Source organism: Accipiter gentilis, chromosome 24 (genome assembly GCF_929443795.1).
Source record: "Accipiter gentilis chromosome 24, bAccGen1.1, whole genome shotgun sequence".
Classification (NCBI taxonomy): Eukaryota; Metazoa; Chordata; class Aves; order Accipitriformes; family Accipitridae; genus Astur; species Astur gentilis.
Window position 1 is genome coordinate 15,466,653 of NC_064903.1, and position 24,810 is coordinate 15,491,462.

Sequence of the window (24,810 nt, forward strand, 5' to 3'; positions counted from 1 at the left end):
CATCCACTGCAAAGCAAGTACCTGAAGCCTGAGCCTGATGGAATCATACCCAAAGTCATCTAATATCCACCCTCCACATGAGTAAGAGTCTGAGGTCTGTTAAGTAGGCCAATTTGGCATTTGAGGGACCAACACTTTCAGGAGGAACTTGTCCAAGCCTAATCAATTAAGAAAATGTAAACTCCAAGTATTTAACTACTGCTACTACTATAAGTGTCATACCGACAGCTTTAGAGTGCATTTCCTTTCAGACAACTCCCTGCAAGCTTCCTCACAGGCTCTTAATACCCATCTCTGCACTGATGGCAGCAACCTCTGTACCGACTGATTGGCAGTTAACAGTGTGGCCCCCTCCAGCTCATATCTCCAGGAGTCCCCGAGAAGCCCTATATACTGGGACAGGCTCACTTCTCACGGTTTCCATCAGAGCTACACAGTACTGCCAGGACTTCTTCCACTCTTCCAGCCACGAGCCAAGAAGGGAGCATCCCTCCAGGGTAGCACCAGAACTAGACTATGCACCAGGAAACCTACAGACATCCCACCTTTCTTGCCATGTTACCCCTGGACAACACCAGGTTTTACAAAGCACACATCCTTGGAAGTGTAAAGGCCAAGATAAAGTGTTCTCTGCTGAGGCTGTTCAGCTGCAGAAAGAACCAGTAGAGATAAGGACCGGGCCAACCTCTTCTCCCTCCATAGCATGTCTCAAAAATCACCTGCTTGCTTTAAAGCACAGACAAGGAATTCCTGCCAAGGACTCTGCCTTACATCTTTGCAAATGGCTGGCAATGAGTAAGACCTTCCTGCTCCTTGCTGTCTATTGCTGTCCCTGCAGCAGAGTCACCAGGTAACATCAGCCTGTTTCCAGTTACATGCATTCATCACCCAACACCTCCACACAGAGCAAGGACCAAGGGGACTTTAGGTCAGACGCTGGACTTCATATTCAGCATCTAAGTCGCTCTGTCCTCCTGCTAACCCTGTTGCAGAGGCAGTAACCTGCAACAGAGAAGCAAGGGGACAGCTCAGGGCAGCGACCTTTTAAACCACAATAGCAAGATTCACCAGTGCTCATCTGTCATGGTTCAGCTGTCAAAAAGTCACAGATAAATGAAGTGACACTGCTGGGACACAAGAGAAACCTATGGATAACGCTAAATAAAGCAAACATGCTCTGCACAGACCTCTGTCCTACAGAAAGATCAGCTAGGCAGATTAAAGCAACAAGGTGTATCTTTTCCCTGTAAAGTTGAACATGCCTAGGAAGGTTATACACCATCCAAGTAACCAGCCTGACCCCAACAGAAAGCATCTGCAGTGCAGACACTGGAAGGTGCTCAGCCACAGGCACTGCCAGGTGAGCATCTCCATTCCACAGCTGTGCCAAAAAAATTCTGGAGACATTGCAGAGAGTATACACTGCATGTGGGCCAATTAAATTAAGCTGAGAAAGCGTGGAGCTGCTTGTAACCCATAGACAAGAAGGGATCAGGCCTCAATATTATTTTTTTTCATGAGCTCTCCTATTCCCCTTGAAGTAGCACTCAATTTTGAGAAATACAATAGCAACAGTTCTTATAAATAAAACTGAGTCTAAATACATTTTCCTTGACTTTCAGTGTTTGATTCAGTAGTTATAAAAAGCACTTATGATGTGCCATAAGACACATGAGCATCCAGACAAGGCAGAAAGCTGCTGCTTATCTACCTCTCATCGCCAAATGCTGTTGCCATGCAGGTTAAGTGCCTTTATGACCAATGGAAAAGTGAAGATTTCTTACAAAGGTTAGTTGGCTCAACATTGTTGTTCTGGTTTATTTGCATCTCCATTACACTGAGCTGAGACATGCAGTCAGAGTGTCTCCAAAAATATCTCTATGGCTTTGTTTGCTTTCTTCTTCCTCTGTAAAAGCGTAACCATATGCTAAGTTTAGTGGGTGTTTTTAGTTGTTTCCTAGTTTGGAGTTTATTTAAATTAAAAAAAAAAAAAATAGATTTGATTGCAAACCAGTAACAGTCAGAAATAATTCTAGTGAAGTCAGCATAAAACAGGTACAAATCAGCATGAAAACTATAAGGAACAGCCTCAGGTACACCAGTTTCAAGATCATATGGTACATTTATTGCCTAAGCACAGTGAACTTTTTAGATTGCCACAGGACTTTGCATACTATTACTGATAATAACACTTCTTTTAGAAAACAGACAATTTAGACAAAACTGTACTTTTAACTCTTGATTTTATGCCTGTTCACAGACAACTCGCTTTTTTTTCAAATACAGAACTGCTTTGAAACACACAATAGCTTAATGATGTTTTTTAAATTAGACCTCCCAAAGTCAAAATCATACCCCTGAAATTTTCACCACACTATTTTCTGTCTTTCAAAACACTCTTCAAAACTTTGATTTGCATATGGAAACATCTACATTCATAAAGCAAATTAAAAAAAACAAACAAAAAAAAACACACCACACGTCACAAAATTGGGCTTGTAAATTTTTTTTTAATCCATGAGTCCATAGTGCAGATACCCAAACTGTGAGAAATATAAATCAAAGCCTCTGTGAACACCTGGTGTGCATTACCTGCATATTTTTATATAATACGTCACTATCTCCTAATGCCCCATCTCTCAGCTTACTGCTCCATTAGTGGTCCTAGTGACCAAAGATGATGCTTTTTTCCTTGCTGACACCTTTAGAAACTTAAGATAGTTAACACAGTTAAGATAGTTAACACAGTTAAGATAGTTAACACAGTTAAGATAGTTAACACAGTTAAGATAGTTAACACAGTTAAGATAGTTAACACAACTAACAATTTGCTGGCCAGGGAATTAAGAATCATACAGCCTCATACCAAGCCTGCCTGATCCAGCCTGAATATGAAGGTTAATGACTTGATGAGCGCTTGCAGACAGCCCACAACAGTGCCACGACAAGTCTTTGTATGAATTGCCAGCAAACTGTTTCCTGACCCTTGCAAAAAGCACCAGCTATGCACAGGATGGTGCACACCAACCAAGCCCGGGAGAGAAGCTGATGAATGTACCCAAAGGCCATGTGGGTTTACAGTGATGACAGTACACTTCTCTCCTTTGCACAAAGCATCTCAGAGGTGCCACGGGACCTGCCTAGGAGGTACCACAGAGCATCGGCTGCTGCCCAGCAGCCCTGGTGGTGACTTCTGGAAGGGGGGTGGCCCAGCGGCAGCTGGCTCTTGTGCCTCTGCACTGCCCTCCACAAAGCAGTGCAGCTTGCCCTCCCATTCACACAAATTAATTCAGACAACACTGTTCTTCCAGAATAATGAGGGGGGAAGCGCGAGTAGAGAATGAGAGTTCTCTTGGCATCTGATTCAAATCTGTGAACAGCTTCTCACAAGGAACTATTTTTAAGTTTCCTATCAATCTGCTTGAGAAAGGTTCCTTCTGCTGCCTACAAATGTGCAACCTCCCCTTCGAAGAACCACAGCTCAAGACAGCAAGATCCAGTCCTGCACTTCCAACCTAATTACGACCCAGTATTTCACCACCAAAGCATTGACACAATGCTCCTGCAGAGCATGCCCTGGTGAACCCCGCCCGAGGACCAGTGAAGCCCCCCCATTACCTTCAGGAGTCCTGTGTGTTCTTCACAAGCTTATGGGTAGCACACATTCACCGGTGAAACAACCCACACTGAGGCAGTCTGACTGCTTCTGAAAGCATTACTGCTCTTACCACTGCAACAGAGGCAGAACCGCTACATGAGATTGAGGGGAAAAAAAAAGAAAAAAGTGAGATGCAGTAAGCATATAGATGCTGTGCATGACCTGACCAGCGAGGTGAAACCATTGTATGCTGGGTTATCAGAAGTTCCTGTATGAAGGCATTGTTCAGGCTTAAGAGGTCTGTGAGAAAAAAACACAAGCAACTGCACTACACAATGGATGCAGATAAGCAACCTCTGAACAAAGCCCTGGGCGACTGCAAGACAAGGGAAAACTTATTAGCTGCAAGCATCCTATATCCTGTCTCCAATAAAGCAACACAGATGTTCTGCTAATGCAGGGCGTGAAAAGATGAAAAGAGCACTAAGCAGCTATCGAGCCCTCCACAGGAGAGAGGGTCAGTGTTCAACAGCTGTCGGAGGGAAACAGCGGCTGACTGCACAAAGACATCCACAGGACGGGCAAGTAAAGCCTCTTCTTAACAGGTCTGAGAATGTAACATCTCTCTCATAACCAGTAAGGGAGGCCACCGTTATGACCACGAATCCCTCGACACTATTGCACACAGGGCTTTGCAAGCCCAGCTCCAGTTCAAGAACAGAAAGACCATTGTTCGAGAGTTTAGTCACCAGGGCGGTTATCTCCACTGCAAAACGCATGGTGTACGCACACACACCGGCTGCAGCGTTGGAGACCGCACCTCTGCGTGGCACAGCAGAACTGGGGCTATGCCCAGTGACAGCTACCTGATCTGTGGGTCTGGAGGAAGGAAGTACTCCGAGACCCCCTTCTTGTCTGAGAAGTGGGGTGCAGAAAAAGACCCATCATCAGCCCTTGGCCAAGTGCTCTGCACAGTCTGACCTCTCCTCCTGGTCTACTTCCCAAAGGCAGAGCTGTCAGCCCTCCACAAGGCTTTCCTAAGCCTGAAAAATCTAGAAAATCTGTTCCCTGGAAAATTCAGGCCACTTAACTAGCACATACTGGGCATCTGCTACTGTGTCAAGAGGCAACTGCAACAAGAACATTATTTAACAGCCAGTTACATGGGAAACACGCTGAGCTGTAGAAGATCATACCCTACTCCTTTGGCATTTCTTTTGCATTCTCAACACTGTATTCCCCATCTCATTGCCCGCTGCTGAAGCGGGAGAAGTGCTTGTTTGTGCCAGTGGGTAGGATGTGAACCCCAGCTACTCACAGACCTGGTCCTGCACATCTCATAGCCCCAGCTGTGCAGAGAAGGGTCGGCACAGAGAGCCTGAGCATGCTGCAGACACTGCGCCACAAACAGACACTTCCCACGGGAAAGTATCACCAACCAGGTGACACTGGACTACAGCGCAGCTCAGAGCTGAGCCAAGCTGGGTGGCTGCACAGGGGACATCTCCCCAGGGCGCTGCAAACATTAGGCAAGTTCTGCAAGAGGCATGGTACTACCCTACACAGCATGAGAGCACTCCTTTCGTTTCACAAATAAATGCTATAAAATGTAAACATATTTATCTCTTCATTCAAAGTATCTGCACTGCCACTGGCTACAATTCAAAAGTTTCAAGGGCATAAAGAACATGAGTTATTTTCCCTCCGATAAAAATATTTTTGTCTCCCACTGTCAGCAAACCAGCAATGCAAATGAACATTTGAAAGTCACTGTATAACTAAGACTCATTGCATATAATCAGATTAAAAAGAACAAAACCGAATGCAAATAGGAAGCTTGAGCTTCTTGGTAACAGGGAACAGAAGTCAAAATATGAAGAAGCCACAAACAGTAATAAAATGGTAAATCCATGTTAGACTGGATCCAGCCCCAGTCTGAACCTGTGCACACATAATTCCACCAGTTCTGTTACACTCGTTACGTTCATAAAAATAAACCCAAATCTTTTCAAGCAACAGTTGAAGTTCAAGGGAAAACTTTTAAGCTTGTAAAATTTACCAGATTCCTTCTAGGAACTCAAACAGGTTAATTACTCTGATCAAAACATAAAATACAACGTCAAGAGCTCTCAAAAGCAATCAGTTACTCATATTGTCTCAGGGTTTTTAACACCCTATTTAAAACACCTTTTGGGAGCCATACTTTTGGGAATAAGGAAAAAAAAAGTGGACGTTCCTTTCCCAAGAACCACGGTGAAGCAACCCCAAACAGAGATGCTCATCTCTCCCTCCTGTGAGCCCCCCATCCACCCGCCCCAACTCAGACCCCAGCTATTTGGTAAATTTTGAAAGTCACCCCTGGAGCTCCAATAGTGACAAGCAACCAAGAGCCATTTACTGCCTGCAAAATTGTTCTGCAAAGATAAGCACTAGCAAAAAGGCTCAGCTGTAAAAATCAGACAGGCCTAACAGAGCCATCATGTTTGCATGTCCCTTGCAGAAAGCGTTTTCCCAACGCCCTTTTTTCTGGGAGCACTGCTCTCCAAATATTTTGGCTGTTCCTCATCTACAGGACAGCATTAGAGTGCATCTGCAACTGTCTCCAGGAAACACACATAAAGCTGATTCATTATCTTAAAATGCTGCTTTCATTTCTGCTCATTAAAAGCACATTTCAGATCCCTGCACCGAATGCGCAGCCGATGTGCTCTGGACACAAATTAAAGCACTGGGTTTCAGTTCTCTACTTTTCTCATTTCAGTTTCATTTGCTGACCACAATGTGCATCCTCCATTTCAAGGACAGCTATGTCGGACCTGAGCTACCATCGGAAAATGCTCTGGATAAAATCCTCTCTCCCTGCAATGCCTGGCACTCCAGGCAATTGCACCTGATGTCAGACTCAGCCTAGATTTCAGGAGCTACATCCCGCACCAGCAGCATCCTCCCTGCAGAAACAGAGCAATAAACAGTTGTTCTGCACATCCCATACCCCAGTACGCCGAGCCATTCAGAAGAGAAGGAAAAGCAAGTGAGCTTAGGTAATGCACGCGTTAGACAGTCCTCACCTTTAGGGAGTCAAAGCAGGCAATAACTCGACCATTTTCCACATGGCAACTCCGTGACGGATGGGCGAACTTGCACTCTGCATCAGACCGAGAACAAGTACCTCTCTGAAACTCTCGACACACTTCTAACGTCAGCCATTTTGTATCACGAACCAGGGAAACGTTTACAGCCATATTAAAAAACAAAAATTAAAATGCAAGCAATCGCACCCTTCTTCAGGGCAATATTTACTGCTGATCTTTTTTTTTCTTCTTTTTTTTTTTAAAAAAAGGGTAAAAAAGTGAATTCAAGTTAAACGTGAAGAAATAACTAACTTGTTGCTTTGGTAGAACTCCTATTCATCAGCACTTAGGTTTTCATTTAAGTCAAATCGTGTTTGTTTAAACAAGAATTAAACATAAAGCCAATCATAAAATAGAAATCTTATCAGAACAACTGAAAATCAAATTAGAGGCCAGCTCCTAAAAGTGCAATTGTAGAAGTTAAAATATAAGTGTTATATTTTGTGCCACTGCCGAAGTTACTTGCAAATAACTGGCAGACTTTCAAAAGAATTCTGTGCTCTCCAGTTAATGGTTTCAATTATTCTTGCAAAAAGCATATGCTGCTGGCAGCACTTCAGTTTGTGGAATGGTCTCGGTCCTTGGGGAGAAAACTTCGGGTTTGGTTTTTTTTTTTTTCCTTCTATTTCTTGCTTCTAAAAATTACGGTTCGCGAGCATCAAAACGAGCAAAAGGACGTCTGATTATTTTTTTTCCTCTTTCTTTCTTTTCTTTTAAATATTTGCTACATACTCGGGGGAAGAAAAAAAAACTAAAATGGCTGAGCGAACTGCGTGTAAATGGGGAGCAAAAAAAAAAGGGGGGGGCAAGGCTGGAGGAGTTGCCGTCAGGGCACGAACCGCAAGCAACGCCGAATTAAAAAGAGAGGGGGGCGAGGGGCAGAGAGAGGCAGCCCTAGACAGAAATCCAAGCAGCGGTGGCTTCAGGAAAGGCACTTTTCAGCAACCTGCAGGAAAAAGAGAAATAGAATCAGCCACGAGCCGACGGTCGCCCCCGCTCAGGCGGGCGGGAGGCTGCCCGGCCCCCGGCGGTGCGGCGCGGCCCCGGCAGCCATTGTCGGTACCAGGGGCATTTCCCGCACCAAGCTGCGCATGGGAGGAGGAAGCGTCCAATGGCGTTTATCCTTGCAGCAGCAGACCAGGGCAGCCGACCAATAAAAGAGACCGTTTCATAGCGGCCCAGGCTGGTAGACGCTGGGTTTTGTGCCCGCCGCAAAGAAAAGAGCCTCAGCCCCACGGCCCGGCCCGAGGCCCCACGCGGCGCCCGGCAACGCCCGGGCGGGGCCGGGCCGGGCCGGCCGGGCCGAGCCGAGCCGAGCCTCCACCCAGCCTCGGTGCGGCGCCGCGCCTGGCCGGCGATGCCCCGGCCACCCCGGCAAGGCGTCCCGCAGGGCGGGCTGCATCGACCAAGCAGCCCTCCCAGACTGGGAAAGGATATTTTGCTCTTTAGTCCTTTTCAGTGGTTTTTTTTCCCTTCATTAACCGCCCCCCCCCTTCTGTAGGAAACGTTCAGGCAGGAAGAACAGCCGGTGGCTTTCTTGTATACAAAGCAGAAGGAGCCGCTACAGCTCAGCCCCATAAGCACTTCGCATTTTTAAGGTGTTCTATTTAACCCATCACTAGCTGCAGAGCTGTTCAGCAGCAGCCTGGCATAGCACAGGAAGACAAACGACTGGTTCACAGTCACTCCTCTATGGATTCAGAGCCTACAAAACTAAAAGCAAACCCAAAAGGGAAACCTAAGCCACACACACACACGGAAAAAATTAACTCGTTGCTCACAGCTGTAGTTTTCCACCAGACTAAAGGCAACTCGAATTACTCCGACTCCAGCAACTCGTGTTATACAACAAGCAACTTTCAATGCATTCCTATTCAAGGCTTCCTTGGCATCCACTAAAATGTTAAGCCGTCCCCAGAGTTTCCCATTCTAATATTAGCTGTACCAATGCTGCCTGATAGGATTGGGCTGTTTCCAAGTTCCCAAAATCCAGCCCTTTATCTTCCTGCAATACGGCCGCCCAGTTTTGCAAACACTTGACAGGCGCGGGATGTTGCTCGTGTGACTGCTATTAAGACTTGAAGCTTTTGCAGAAGAAGAGCCTTCAACTGCAAGAAAAGGAAGCTTAAATTCCTCTTTTATTATTGGTGTGTTATTGCAATTACACTGATCAGTAACTGAAACCTACTGGAGCTGGAACAGTCAAACAATGCTACCAAGGAAGAAGTGTGGGAAGAGGCTGTCAGCAGCAGCAGGGGGTGGGGCACAGGAGCTGCTTGATTCACAGATTGAATTATTTCACATTAAAAAACCCCAACATTTGTTAGACTTACATTGCAAGTATTTTCTAGACTAAGTAGAGTCAAGTTCATAACAAAAACTGCCCAGATCCTTGCAATCCACCTTGCGGCATCAGCACAAAGGTTAGTCTGACCCATGCTTCTGGAAAGACCGTTGCATATCAGGTGGGGACCAGAGACTGCAAACATCAGATTTGCTAAGCATGTTTTAAACTTCAAAAGGAAGGGGGGGGAAAAAAAGCACATCTAGCCACGCTCATGTCTTCTGGGTTTCGTAAGGATCAGAGATGCTCTAAATCAATTCCAATTTTGCAAATGAGGCAAATTTATACAGGAATCCCATTCACTGATGTGTGAGTTCCCTGTTCAAATGAGCTCAGCAAGCACGAAAAGATGTGCAGAAACTTTCTGCAGGGATGTAGGGCCTGGCTGGGTGCAGCTTTTAAAAACGAGCTAGAACAGGTCAGATATGGGTGGGGATTAGAAAGAATGCTCTCTCAGAAGCTCCTCTGAGCAGACGGAAATACAACCATCTTGTGGATTAAGTACCTATTCCACAGCTTCAGACTCCCAGGGAAGTGAGGGTCTGTTAACGCTGGGGCCTGAATATGGCTGCTCTGAACTTAACACACAGTTACACCAGGATGTACATAGTGTAGTAACATCTGCCACTTCCCAGCCCTTCTACCTTGAGAAATTCTAAAGAATGTAGCAAACCAAATATTCATCTTGCTCTCACCCATGTAGCTCGGGAGCACACACGTGATACACAGACACACAGGTACATGCCTGCACTAAGCTGCTCAATCCTCAAGATGAAGGGAATCATGTCAATGGAAGGCAAGTCAAATGAATCCTATACAACATTAAACTACAAACATCAAGACATTCAGATACATGTAACATGGTTGACATTTTTGCTTTTACAATTCTTCAGGGGGAAAAAAAACAAACAGTAAACTCTGAAGAAATATTTGCCAATGTCCTGCTGATGGGAACTGAGACCCCCTGCCCCACACCCTGCAGAAGGGCACACTCATCCATTCAACGCGCAAGAGCGAGACACGAGGAATATTCTGTGCTACGAGCACAACCCACCTTCCTGCAGAAGGACAGACTATCATCTCAGACCCTGGGACTAGGGCTCCTGTACTGGGGGGAGCCAAATAAATAAATAAATACATTTTTAATATTGGGGGCCTCAATTCTGTAGCCTGCATACCAACTAGCAGAGCACAGCAGCAGCACACGCTGCCCCCATCATTTTTTTGCTGTGCACTCAGGAGAGCACTTTAAGCACACGCCTAACTTTAAGCATGCCAACAATCTTAGTGGCAAGAAGAAAACCTGAAGCATGTACTTCAGTACTTTGCTGAATCAGGTCCCAAATAAATGAATCTTCTTCACAGGTTTATCAGGGCTGGGAGGCCAGCAAGCACAGGCAGCAGTCATTGCATTTTGGCTTACGTGATCGCAGCCCAGAAGAGCACGAGTTATGCTTTTCTGCAAGTCAACAAATACAGTTCTGTCAGTGTTTGGGTTGCTGCAAATTCCCTCTCCATGTGGCCACAGGGAAAGCTGAAAACACGTGCATGCAGGGCTGACATCACACCGAGTGCTGTATACTGCTGCAGCGAGGCTCCCGTGCACGCCACCAAAGGATAACACACATCAGACAGGAACCTGACACTGACACTATAAAGCTTCAGTTCTCCATGTTTCAACTCCTGGCAGCAAATAACTGTAACCATTCTCACTATGATGCATCCTTACAATACCCTTGTATTACCCTTTTTTTTTTTTTTTGGGGGGGGGGGGGGAACTGGCATTTAATTCATTTTCTTCTCCCACTTATTTCAAATGGGAGGAATAAAAGCATCCACGCCAAAAACAACATACAACAAGGATAAAAAGCAGTTCCAGAAAACACAGGCTTCGTTAGCGTGCAGGAAATACAACAAAGGCTAGGTGCTGCCTTTTGAACCCTTCCCAGCAAGCCAGATCGTCTGGCAGAGCTCAGCTCCTGTGCTACCAGATGGGCCAATGTTGTTTCAACAGCAGCAGCATCAAAGCTGGCGAAAGCAGCAGAGCAGAGAGAGAAGCCTGTGGCCTTTATCCCTCTAAGGAAACTATAACATCCCTGAAGCCCCTGCTCCAGGGCCACTTGCTGGGCCAGGTTCTAATTGCCTGAGATGCAGGAGGATGGGGCTTGCTCCAGATGTCAGACCCAGCCTTGCAGCTACTGAAGTGAAGGGGAACAAGGGCAGTCTGAGGAGCAAAGGTCACACCGGGGCTTGCCTCTGGCAGGAGTGAGATGCCCTCGCTGCTTGAGGTAACGTGAGGACAAGTGTATTCACTTGACACTTGAATTCCTCCTGCTTTCCACGAAACCGATCCCCTTCCACTGACACCCCCCATGGATGTCAACTCACGAGGATGCTTCCTGACAGCTGAGTTCAGAGATGGTAATTTATGTGACAGGGTGGATTCAAGCAGCTCCCAAGTGTAAATGATGCTATTTAAAAGAGTTGGGGGTTTTTTTTTGGAGAAGAAAAAAATTACTCAGAACTAGCAAGGTGGGTTCCTTATTTATTGTTCCTCAAGGATTTCTGGGTCATGACTGCTCAGATAAGAAGCAAAAGTGCTGTTGTCCTAACTGACAGTCCTGGTGAGCGAGACCAGCAGCTATTCCCCTTCACCTGAAGTAGAACAGGGACAGTATGGACAGCAAGGGGACACTGGAGCTTTCCCAAAGCCAAGTTCCAGCTGTGCCCTTTCTTTAGCATATGCAATGCTGTCCATGCTCCTCTCCTCAACACGAACCACCAGCACATGACAGAGGAACTGAGGACCCACTCTCCTGAGCCCAAGCTCAGCCCTATACTGCCAGGCTGCAGCATGCTTTACCTAGTTTTGCAAGTTATGGTCAGTGAAAGCTCAGACCCAGCCAACGTGGATGGATGGATGGACAACCTGGAGGCACAGCAATAGAGAAACTGTGCTCTTAAGCTTGCAAACTTCAGACCTCAAATCTTTCAACAATTCCACTACAACTTGCATCCCACCCCTGAACTATTAATGTTCTCTGAGTGTCTAGATATTGTTGGAGCCAAAAAAACCAACTTTTTTTTAATGGCCTTTCCTCAAAGCGCTAAATTCAGCTGGTAGCACAAATGACACTCTCACTCATGAGTCCTTGCACCTCTGAGACTATTCTGTAACCTCAGCTTTTCATTCCACCTTAATGGGTATGGAAAAGCTTGTTGCACCCACCACCTTCTCCTCTATAAGCCAGAATGGGGAACTCCTCACTCAAACAGCAGAGATGTTTCCACTATCAAACAATCATCCAAATAAATGCTGTGTTCCTGGAAACACTGCATGACAAAGAGAAACGGGAACAATGAAAATAGCACATTGAACTATTCTGTTCTGAAAGCGAAAAAAAAGTTTTTAAGAGAATACCACCACCCACCCAACAGCATTTTCACATGCCCATGGAAAACCAAGTCTGAGCATCTTCTCCTGTCCTTTCTTTCTCCTCTACTTCCACAGCAGTAATAAAGAAGAATACATGAAGCTACATCCTTTACTATTCAAAGGAACCAAAAAGGTGTAGTCAAAGGCAAGATTTTACTGGGGAGTGCTATACTGGTACATTTATTGGCAGTGATGCATGAGATAAGATAACCCATACTTGCGGGGAGCTTTCAGAGTCAGTGAGGAGGGGGGGGGAAAAAAAAAAAAAAAAAAAATCTTCATCTAGGACCCATTGAGCCAGGAACACGACGACATTAGTTCAGTTAGCTGACATTAGAGAAGCTCATTTTGTGCCTCAGAAAAGCCCATGGCAAGTTAGGTGGTGCCATGATAGGATCACAGGGCAGCTCTGTTTTGCTTGGTTCTAGTTTAAAAGTGCTCTAAAACAGCAAAAGAAACCACAAAAATAACACCCATAAGGTCAAGGCCTGGATCCTCCATTGCTGAAGTCCCAGTTAGCAAGGCTCTTACCCTATATCACATAAAACCCAGCAGTGCTCAAGAGTCCTATAGACTCAAATTCCTCTGCTGTTGCAACACCGACAGTTTGCACACAGCGGGACTGCCTCCGACGTGGGCCAGCCCCCACCCCCCATGCTCATACAGGCTGTGCACTTGGGACAGGAGCCATCTCTGTAAATGGCAGCTTCTCCATAGCTTCTCGTCACCTGTGCACTTAATGGGCTGTAATATCAAGCCCAAAGAAGGTCAATTTATTTTCTGCTGCCTGCAAGAGGTATTTTTGCTTTCAAATTAGAAAATAATATTCTATTTTTTGCTCTGGCCCTCATACTCTAAAGCAAACACTTTGGGGATGTGGTAGACACTTTGAATATTTCCTTTGTGAACATTCTGTACCTGGACACTTTGTCCCTCGGGGAACAGTTAATTTAAGGTAGACCTTTACAGCTAGAAGAAAATAAACCTTCTTTTGTTGTTCTATCAGTTACTCAGAAAAGGAGCAGGTTTCCTCTACCATGGCCATGCATGAAAAGTTTCTGTTCAAGGTCTAATCACAGATGTTGGGGGCCGTGAATCACCAGGGATCACACCGTGTGCCAAAGAGTCAACTCAGCCCCGAGTGCCATCTGTTCAGAAGAGGACGGCAGAACCCAGAAGCCACACGTGCAAATAGAACAACCCCCCGACACTGCTGCAATAAAAAAGCCTCACTGACAGGACACAAGCCCACTACAGAAGTGGCTGCATGCACAAGGCAGATGTTTGGGCATGCAAATACCACATACTTCAGTGCTGAAGGAGCCACTACTGCTCATCCTTCTTCCCCCACACTTGCTCATGCCACTGGCTTAGAGTGACTTCGCAGAGTGTGGGTTACTGGTCGTGACCTCTATGGGAAGAGCAGCACAAGAAAAATCCTCCTGCTTCTCAGTGGGGAAGGCTGCCCATACTGCATCCTACCTCTTAGGAAGCTTGCCAAGCTTGCTAAAGCTCCTGGATTTATGGCACTCCAGAAGATAGCTGTGGTGCTCTGCAGGGACAGCAGTGCTGCCATCCTCGGGAAAATGGATCGTCCATCACTCGCCTCTGGGCTCTCCCCACTGCTATTAACTGCCCTGGCATGACCTAGGCACCTTTCTTACCTGGAGAGGTGGCAGCTGAGGAACCAAGGGGAAAAAAGATAAAAGATAAAAACGATAAAATAAAGCACTGTGAGGGAAGGAAGCCCTTCACTGCAGAGAAAAAAAAAAAAAGTACAAATAAACTTGGGGAACTTTATCCTCCCTTGCATACATACAATTCTCCACATTTACACCCTGCAGCATACAATCACTGGAAAAATAAATGCTAAGTTTAAGGAAATATTTGGAAAAAAAAAACAAATCCCTTTGTTTCTGAAATCTACCATTCTTCACTGTGGACTGCGGTGCTCCTATTCCCTCAGCCACCTGAAATCTTCACAATCTGTTTTCCTCCTTCATCAACTTCCACCACCTCTTGTCCACCAAAGTTCAAAGAACTCCTCTCCCCTTCTCTCCTGTGGGATTAGCTCTTCTCCAAAACGCTTCCACAGGCAAAGGGCGGGGAGCTATTTGCCACTATCTGCTGGGGATTTCTAAGCCAAAAATGCATTACAAAAACATTGCAATTTAAGGAGCTTTTTTGTTTATTTGTTTGTCTTTGAACAAAGTCACAGAAGCTGCTGTGCTGGACCCACACACGTGCTTCAGCAGAACAAATACCTTTCCATAGGGTGTTCCAGGGCAGCATGCGGTGCAGTGCTTCAAAGGGAACTTCCCTCTGTTTCGCTGAATAGATTTGTTGTTAGAATAACCACACGTGCGCTTTTTTGTTCTTTTGGGCTTTTGAATTCCTGCCGTCAGCTTATTTGGGACCAGTTGGAGGACAAGACCCCTTTCCTACTCCAGCTCTCCGCTAGAAGCGATGGTGATGCACTGTGATCCCACATCTGTGGGACACAGGCATTCCTGGGGGATGCTCTGCTGATCAGGCAGCCAAGTGGGAGTTTTGCTTGAGCCAGGCTCCAGCACAGCGCCCATCACTCCCCCGACACAGATACACAGAGAAGGATGCTCCTTTCTGTTGGAACCCACCTGGCAAATCCCTTCTAGCCTCCTATGGGAGGCAGCTTCCCGGTGCCAAGGGCCAGGGAGCCACGTTAGAGCAGGGTAGCTAACCCGAAAGAAGCATTTCCTCTGTGTTGCAAAAGCAGCTACTGCACTGCTGTGAAGCAGTGCTAAAATCCCCTCCAGTGCCAGCACCGCTTGGGAGGGGTTAGGACCACAATTACACCAGCTGCAAACACAAAAGAAAAAAAAAAAAAAGAAAAAAAAAAGAAAAAAAGTTGGCAGGAATCTCTAGAGGTCAGCTAATCCAAACCCCGTCTCAAAGCACAGCCAGCTTCAGAGGTGGATGCTTCCATCTCCAAGCACAAAGCGAGCTGTCTCACACAAAGAGAGCTCAATTGAGTCAAACAAATTTACAGAGGAGACAGGAAAGGCCAAGGCTCATTAAGGCTTGCTCCCCACCACGTAATCGTAAGAAATAGGATCAAGCAGATGTATCCCACAATCTATCTGATTATCCTACTCAGTGTTCAAGAAACCCCCAAGGTCCTTGCCAATCAGATAAGTGTCTGTGTGTGTTTGGGCAGGCTGATGGGGACAGCTGAGGGGAGGGAATGCCTTTACCCAACTGGCCTATGTGGGATTCTGCCGGCAGGAACGACCTACGGGCCTCTACTAAGCTCCAAGCATGGCCATAGCCCTCAAGCCAGGCAATATACTCCATTAAGCAGAAGAAATACTGAAATAGGAGCCCAGCTCAGCCATTCACCATGCTGCAGAGGAGGCCTGGGGCTTTTGGGAGGTATCAGACTTGCTGCATACGCAGAGGTGACCTGCTCAGGTCTGGTGCTTCACGGGTGCCTCTGCCCATGCGCATGTACTTGTGCCTGGAAAATTCCCACTCCAGACTTCTCAATCACAGAGCCTGCTGCTCGAGGAGACAGATTTTCTCTAACAGAACGGCATTTTCCATTTGGGTCCCACACTGTATCTCCTCAAAGCACATATGTGCTCCTACACACACGCTGTAGTTTCATGCATTCACGTGTTAGTTGTCCTACCTGGTGACCACAGGCCTGCAGAAAGAGGAGACAGCATTTGGACAGTGGTTTGAATTCTTTCTCAGCTGGAAGAATTCACAGAAAACAAAAATAGTTTTTCTTTTAACATTCTTTGTACTGAGCACTTGGATAAGCCATAAGTAACTTGGCAGCAAACCAGTTTGGTACAAACACAGAACACAAGAACACAATGCAGTCATCACAAAGCCACCGCTCTGGGCCAGACAGTAATTTTCCCCTTCGCACAGGGCAGGCCTCCAAAGTCTTTATGCTGCTACATTCAAGTCCATCTGAATTACACGATGTGTTAAAAATGAGGACTTAGGCACAATAACGAAAACACCTATCATTTATGGGCTACGCGGAAGGGCATACCATGCATAAGGGTACTCAAGAAACATTTGTGAAACAACTCAGGACTCGGGAAAGGGGAAGCCTTGACTTATTCCTCAACTCAGACCTCTAACAGCATCCTCAGGTTGCAAATCAAATACATGATGACAGAGGAGACTGAAAAAGCATCCAATGTATTTAGGATAATTTCTTTCAGGATTAAAAGAAGTTAGAACATGCAGGAAATCAGGAAATAAGGACAACTGAGACTGTATTTTCTACTTGCATATGCTAGTGAAAATCCAGAGCAGCCTAGTCCCAAAGCCCAAAGGCATTATCGTCATGCAGGTAGTCGCTGCAGGTCACTTCTTAGACAGGAAAGATGTTCTAGTCTGCAAGTGCCAGACTGGGACCCTGGAAACGGGGGCTCAAACCCTGCTGCAGCCACGGGCGCCTCAAGTAACTACTATGGTAAAGGCTCTGTAAGTACTAGATGAATAGTTCTGTCTCAGACCCCCACAGCCATTACAGTATGATCGAGGAAACAGGAAGGGGAGCTGAAAGCATGCACACACACACACATATATCTGCCCTATTAATCCAGCAGGCTGCAACAGGATGAAAGGCATGTCCAACAACTCCAATCTTGCTTGTGCAGCAATAAGCACCCTCCCAGCGTGGAAAGGAAGCACTGCTGTAGTACACGCAGGGGAGCAGCTGAGCCAAGAGGCACCTGGAAGGCATAAGGGCTGGTTTTGGCAGCGTACTTTGGCATGAAGTGCTACCCGCTCAGCTAGTGGCCAGGGGTTGTCTGCCTTGTGCGCCTGTGGGACACAGAGGGGTCAGGGATGCATGCAGAGAGGAGCCAACACAGCTAAGCCCTGAAAAAGGCAAGAGGAAGTCAAAGTCACCCTGGAGGCACTTTCCAAGCCATTCAGAGTTAGTGTGTTGGCCTCTCCTGCCTTCCACACACCCCAAAATCTGTTATTCATTGCTCTTCATCTCACTGCCAGGTGGATGAATCAACTTTTCAGGGACTGAACATCCTCTGTTTTCCCTGAGATGCCTGAGTCACGGACACCAACTGAAGTCCTCAGATCTTCGATTCTCTCCTTACCTTCCTGCATCTGCAACACAACAGCCTCCAATTTCTCTCCCCTGTGCAAGTCCTAGTGAACTGAATTACTTTCAATTTCCCACTTAAGGACCATGGCATGCTTTTCTTCCAGAAAGCATCTGACTCAGCATGAAACTACTGAATCAAAACCAAGAGCCTGAGAAGGTGGACTCTAGCTAGCTAGGGCAGATGTACAGATGAACAGTGCCTTCCACGTACCCCATCCTTCCTGCTACCATGCTGCAGCCCCCAGCCACTCATGCAAACACACAAGCACCCACCCCTGCCTGGTTGGGTGTCTGTCCAGGCTAACTTTTAAAGCAGCAAGCAAAAAAACCCAGAGGGATATATTCCCTCAAACCTCAAGTGTGCACTCTGAACCACCATACATCAATGCACTTATTTCCCCCCACCCAAGGGAAGGAGCTTGGGTGATGGCAGAGGGGATAGATGGCAGCTGGAATCTTTGTTTTAATTGGCTGCTGTTAAGAGCATTAGAAGGATGTTTGAAGGAGAATGATTACGGGCAGAGTGCAGAGGAGGTAATCAAAGTTGTCTAACAAACTGAATTTATGATGTGGCTTAGCAATCCATCACCTGGCTATCATTCCTATGTACATGCACATACATAACCCTCAAAATATATTTAACTCGGGGGTCTGGAAAAAAGCGGCTGTTCTTGCAACCCCAGCTAACAGCACTTTGCTCCTTATAACATTACAGAAGCAATTTATTTCAAATTGGGGAGGGAAATCAGTTCAGATATAAAGGATAAATTGTTTTAAATTCTTCTAAGTGTGAAGACAACTTTGTTTACTAAATGTGTATGAGGGAACACATGCATACAGCACAAACTTAGCAGTGGAAATTTGGCTCCCTGCAATTCCCTGTGATGTAGATGCATTTTTTCCAGAGGAAGTCCAATGGTCTTGTTTGTTTTCACCACTAATAGAGGACTTCAATGAAATTTTCTATTAGGAAAGTCTAATGAGGTCAGAATAACAGAACAGAGTAACTAGGAAGGAATGTCCTTGCATTTTATTTTTAGAATAAGGATAAAGGTGGGGCCTTGCAATAGGCAGGGGATGGGCCTGTTTTGGCACACATGGCCAGGCTGGAACTCTTGGTCCTGTGAGCTTGAGGGGCTTTTGAGCTTATTTTTGCAACAGCGAATCCCTTGCCAAAATCAGCAACAAGAGAGTGGAAGGGTCCGGCTGGGACAAGAGCAGAGCAATGCTTGGGGGCACACGGACAGCCGGGGCAGAAGCAGGCTCAGGGACTGGTTGCAGCTGAGCAGCTCTTAGCCTGTTTCCCTTTCTTTCCTGGGAAGAGTGCCTTCAGCAGCTCTGCTGAACTGGAGATCTCTCTAATTCTGCACATTAAAGGGAATCCAAGTTACAACTGGGTAAGCATTGTGGAGGGAATCAAGAGCAAGAAAAGCCTGATGCAGCAGCGCGTGAGGGCACACAGCACTGCAAAGGGAGCAGCCAGCAGTACGACAGGGAACAGGATTTACTCTGTTGTTAAGGCCGGGTGTCAAAACCCAGCAAGACTGCCTCCAGGAGAGAAGAGATGGGCCAGAGTAAGGCTGTGAAAATGAAAAGGAACAAAGCTAAATAAAAGAACCCTGATGGAGCGGGAAGTGGCTTGACTGGGATAAACAGGTAAGGAGGAAAAAGAGTGCATTCAAGAGCAAGCAGGCCATGGTCTGTTTCCTGGCACCAGCTAATCTGATTGGCACAGAGATACAAGAAACAGAGGCTTAAGTAGCTCATGGGAGCAGATCTTCAGCTGGGGAGAGCCATCATCACTCAGCAATTAACTCCCTCACAGGCTCTGCCCCTAAACCCAAAGCACAGAGCTGACCCTGCGGAGCATAGCCAACGCAGAGCAAAGGAGAACAAGATGAAGCATCTTTGTAAGGGTTAACAGACAGCAAAGAACAAGCTGTTCCATGCATTCGGGTCAGGAAAAACAGGACTGGGACTTGACGCAGGCACCATACACACATTGCTCTGCCAGGATCACCAGAGCCTAAAGTGCGGGAGCAGCCAACTCTGCCCGCTAGGAATGAGACTGCAAGGAGCTTCACCTTAAAATCTGCAAGGACAGAGTTAACCCAGCAGCGTATCTGGTGGGGATATAGTTTAGGGAGAATCAAGGCATCCAAGAAGACTGGACACTAGCATTTCTGCTCTGCTCCTTGATATTATCTCTAGGAAAGGAGTATGGGAAAGCTAAGTAAGAGGAAAGTGTACAGGACTAGGTGTAAAGCACCCTTTCACCTTTCCTGTGCTGCCCAGAGCTGCAGGTCTCCTGCTTGTGCTGAAGATGTAGGTGGAAACAACCCAGCAGACTGGAACCAGAACCACAGGAATGGTTCAGGGAGGACAAGAAAATGTTCCTTGACAGGCAGTTATGGGAGGCTGGACTTGCACTCCAGCACGCAAGTCCTCAAACAGCCTTTCAGAGTGTACATTGCCTGTAAGTCCTTCCTCTGCTCCCATCCACAGGCAGGTGCAAGCAGAGGGCAAGCCTGACAAGCAGCAAGAGAATGGAGGAATGACCCTTCTTCCAGCTGGAGCCCAGCTGGAGACAAGGAGCCAGCAGCACCCACAGATGCCCAAGAGTAACAGCAAGGCAGACATACACAATCTCCCACCCTGACGCTTTCCAGCCTCTCACTCTAACTCTGAGGACCTCCTGAGCCTGCTCACTAATCCCCAACGAACTCCTCACTTAGTACTTGCCCAATCTCCTCCACGCTTGCACAAGCTTCATGTGCCCACAACACCTTTTGGCAAGGACCTCCACAGCCCTACCATGCCTCACGTGAAGGAGGAAGATCTCCTTTGGTGGTCTTGGCCACAATCACACCCCTATCTCCCTGCCTTCCCCCTGGTTGGTCTTATGATATGCTGCAGAATGACCATCAATCTCTTCCCAGACACACCTTTTGAGGGACTTCTAGTATCAGCAATGAAGTTAAAATCTATGTGTGGCAGTTTACAAAGCTTGCTTTAGATAAAGGGGAGGGTCAGGGTCACACAGAGCAATTGCAGGATGAAATGCCACAATTTCCAACCCTTTCTGGGAGCTCAACGCAGCAAGTCTCATTTGCAACTCCAGACTTGGGAGAAAGCTTGCAATTAAAAAAATTAACAGTGACCCTGAATACAAGGGCTACAATTTAACTAACCCACATTCAGGCTTTGTTAATAAAGAAGCTCTTCTGTAAGCTACAGCACAAAGGCACTTTTCCAAAGATCAGATTACCTCTGCCCAACTATGCCACAGTGGAAATTTTAGAGACCTTTATATAAAAGCTCCAAGAGAGTGCTCCTCTACAGACACCTCCCTGTTCAGTAGGTCTTCACCCTCCACTCTGCAAGGAGCAAGGTAAGCTCGAGCCTGGCTCAATCCATGGGCAAGGTAGGGCTTGCAATTAAGCAATAATGATCACAATCACAAGGCATTTTTAAGGGACTGATGACCAACTGGGTGGGGTTACATTACAATCCATTAACTTAATCAGCATTTAAACCTCAGGAACTACACAGCAGAGGCTGCCACCGGGATTATAAAACAAAATGAGAACATACTCTTAAAACATGTGTCTTTCAAGGCTCTGGAGAGCCTTACAGCTACATCTTCGCAGCTAATCACATCACAGGTACAGGACAAGGTTAGCAAATAAGTGCCCAGAGCTAATGAGCCAGTTTATTCGTCTCAGCTAGCAGAGAAGTGTTTTTTACCCTCCATCCCATGGTAATGCTACCTTGACAGGTGCAGTGCCTGCAGTAAATACTATGTCTGTCCCATATTCTGAATTATCCCTTTAGGGATGACAGCAAAGATACATATTCAGGGAATGGATGCTTCCTACAGCCTCCTGCACAGCTCACAGCATCAGAAAATTAAGCTGGCTGGAAGAGCAAAGCCTGATGCTGCCCCTAAAGCAGAACTTGTTTGGTATCATTACTCATAGGCCAGTTAAAGTAGGGAGTTGCTACTCTGGAGCTTTTTTTGCTTGTTTCTTTATGGATTATAGGGCAACAGAAAAACAGAAACTTCAAAGAAATGTCCTGGAAATGCCACATGCCCTAGGACACCCCATATATCCCACTGGCAGTAGTGCTGAGTCTAACTTTACCCCTCTCCTTAATTGCTACTCTACCTCTTAACAAAACATCAATTGCATGCCTTTGCTTTTATTGACTAGCTGGGATATCACTGAAACATGGTGGCAGTCAGTAATTAGTATTTTTAACTCTTGGGAAGTCTTTTGTATGGCAGTACTTCTGCTGGGGTTGGTTTTAACATCCTGTCCTCACTGCTCTGGAAGGCTGACTCGCCAACAAGAGGACCCTGAGTGTAGATGTCTGTACACATGGATGGACCAAGGTCTTAGAAGTGCTATCAGGCTACAAAGGAGCTATGAGGTCCAAATGGTCTCATCTTCATCCAGGCAGATGTTCAGCACTGCAGCATGGATTTTTCCATTTTCACATCATTCTCCTCTTTTGGGGGTTTTAGCTGCTAGTTCAGTACATACCCCAAGCTCCCCAGCATTTCTGCCCGGCCAGAGGCTTTCCCTGCAGACAGGAGGGCTCTTTCTGCCTGGATCTTTTTTTTTCAACATCATCTAAATATCACTCCCTTAACACCTGATTTAATATTTCAACCCCTTTAATTACACACACTGGAGATTTTATTGGAAATCTGATTATTGTTTGAACGTCTGAGCATTTCATCCCAGCCTTGGAATTGATCTATCGACTGCTTTTAAATCTCCCATTTTAATTTAACATTTAACACTTTATACCCACATTAATTACATTTCCCATGATCAATATCAACAAACACCGTCTCTGGCCCTCTCCCGATAGAAAGACCTCGGAGACCTTGCTCGGCCAGAACTCTCAAGATACCTTTGCTCTTGAACATGGATGTTTATGGGACTGATCTCTCCCGTGGGAGAGGAAAAGAAATAAAAACCCATGAAAAACAGTGGTACTGAGTAAGTAGCAAGGTTTAGTAAGCAACACCACCAGCAGAGATGCGCAGGCGCAGACCTGGCCCGGGTGGTGCCACAGGGACTGGCCTGGCCCCAGGTCATGGGGAGTGGAGACTCCAGCCAGCTTGCCATCCATCTGTCCCAGCTCCATCTTGGCTGGAAGGGGACCGGGCTCTGATGGGGGGAGCCACGATGTATAGGCTCCATCGTAACTCCTGCCCACGCTGAGCAGCAGGTGAGCTGGGCTTGGCCTGTCCAAGAGCTGCAGGCAAGCACTGGGGCACAGGAAATGCTGATGGGTCTATCAGGGAAAGCAAAGCCTTACTAGCTCAGTATCTCCCGGCATTTAACCAGCCTGCAGGTCTAGGTCCCTCTGCTTGCCTCACCACAGCACAACATGGAGAGCAAAGCACTTCTCTGATCCCTGAGTCTAGCAGATCTCTTATTAGCAGACACAAACTGCACAGACTAATTAAGGAAGACATCCATCACACTGCCTTTATAACCAGCCACTGCCAGCTCCCAAAGGTGGCTGCTGTAAGGCACCGGAACAGTCCAGCTTCACCAGGACAGTTCCTTCTCCAGGCCATGGGAAGCAGAACTATAAGTGCTTGAGGAGGCTCAGCTGCTCCTCTTCCCTTGTCTGCAATGCATTTGTGTTTCTGTATTGCAACTGGAGATGGAAGAAGATAGCGTCCCCAGCGCCACAGAAAACAAGAATATTTGTCCCTGAATAATTTCTCTAGCATATTAAGTACAAGTCATTCTTATGCAAAGGCTGCCCTGTACAGCTGCCAAGGTCAGTAAGACCTTGCTTTATTTGCTGCATAAGGGCTGGCTGCGCAAGTTTTACCTTGTACATATTTTTTCCATGCGTTCTCTTGTCTTAGATTTCCCTGCTGCTAGTGCCTATGCATCTTGCTGTCTGTTCAGTAGGTCATGCTACCTTCTCTGGCTGTTGATAATGACTACCCAATATCCAATGCTCCAGAACAGGCAAAATTCCAGCAAACCAACTCTTACGGTATGTTTAATTCAAAAGACACCAAGGACAATATTGAATAACAATTTTCAAGGAAAACATGCTCCACAGCTTTTGCTAACAACATCAATATGTTTCTATTTTCAGGGGGTCTTGACCCGCTATCCACTCACACAGCCATCACTGTTCACATTCTAGTATCTACATACAGATGATTTTTTGTGCAAGGATTGCATTCAACCAAATGGCACTGCCTGCACACACAAGCTCTGGATTACAATACCAGCAAGTGTAAATTTCAGGAAGCAGCCAAGTACTCAACAGCCTGGATCTAAATAGATGACAGGGTCTGAAAATAAGGCCCCATGCTTTTCAAACTGCAGACACATTCTTACAGACTACAGCCAATGGTTATACCTAGAATAAGGACTGTCCCTCTCCCCAGTTTACTAAATCCTATGACATTGCAAGGGCAACAGTCAAATTTACATATTTGCACAAGGAAGAAAAATAGCATTTTGAAACTGTACAACATCATGATACTGCAAAGGACTCAAATGTCAAGAAACTTTGACGCAAGCAGTCCCTTTGCAGAAGAACAGTGTTAAGTGACCTAGCTGAGGTCAGTAGCCAGGTAGGAAAACTTCACAACAGTCTGGCCTGCTCAGGAAACATGCTGCATTGCCCCAGCCTCTAAAACCAAAGCAGTGGGGAGATGGCAAGCAAAAATGTCCAACATCTCCCTTGATCTGCCAGGAGCAGTGCAGCAGAGTCCCCCAGTGACAGCAGTTCTTTCTTGCTGGTTTATTTTAAACTACACCTCACCACACCTGGTCCACCACAGCAGCCTTTGGTGCCAAGCTCTTGCTTATCAGTGTCTGATGCAAACAAGCTTCCAGCCAGCGAGGAGATCTGGTCCGGTGGGAACAGCAAGCCAGCACTCAAGATGAGGGCTCACACATTCTTGCAGCCCAGAAATCGAGCTGTTTCAGCAGTCTCACTTTGCCCCTCTGACATTGCTTGAACCCCATTCACAAGTTACAGTTAATAACATTAATATCACATCACCCCAAGTATTTGCCCTGAGGGCTACAAGCTCCTCAGGGTAGAAACCCTCTCTCCCTTTATTCTGCAGCAGACTCTGACCTTGGTAGGACCCCACAGCCATTGCCGTAACACAAA

At 46.4% G+C, this 24,810-nt stretch overlaps 1 protein-coding gene across 18 annotated transcripts in view; it reads right to left on the reverse strand.

The window, feature by feature from the left end:
• Window positions 1-24,810, reverse strand: part of MBNL3 (muscleblind like splicing regulator 3) — a 167,984-nt gene that overhangs the window by 56,109 nt on the left and 87,065 nt on the right. For 11 of the 18 annotated variants that reach the window (XR_007509382.1, XR_007509383.1, XM_049827406.1 and 8 more), the window contains exon 2: window positions 6,667-7,675. The exons of 5 other annotated variants lie outside the window; for them this stretch is intronic. Coding sequence is in view for 9 of the 13 variants with exons in the window: in XM_049827406.1 (XP_049683363.1) it covers window positions 6,667-6,840 (174 nt within the window). In the remaining 4 variants the exon portion in view is untranslated. Of the gene's footprint in view, window positions 1-3,618; window positions 3,751-6,666; window positions 7,676-24,810 lie in introns of those variants that run through there. 2 more of the 18 variants (XM_049827414.1, XM_049827415.1) reach the window with 2 other exon arrangements.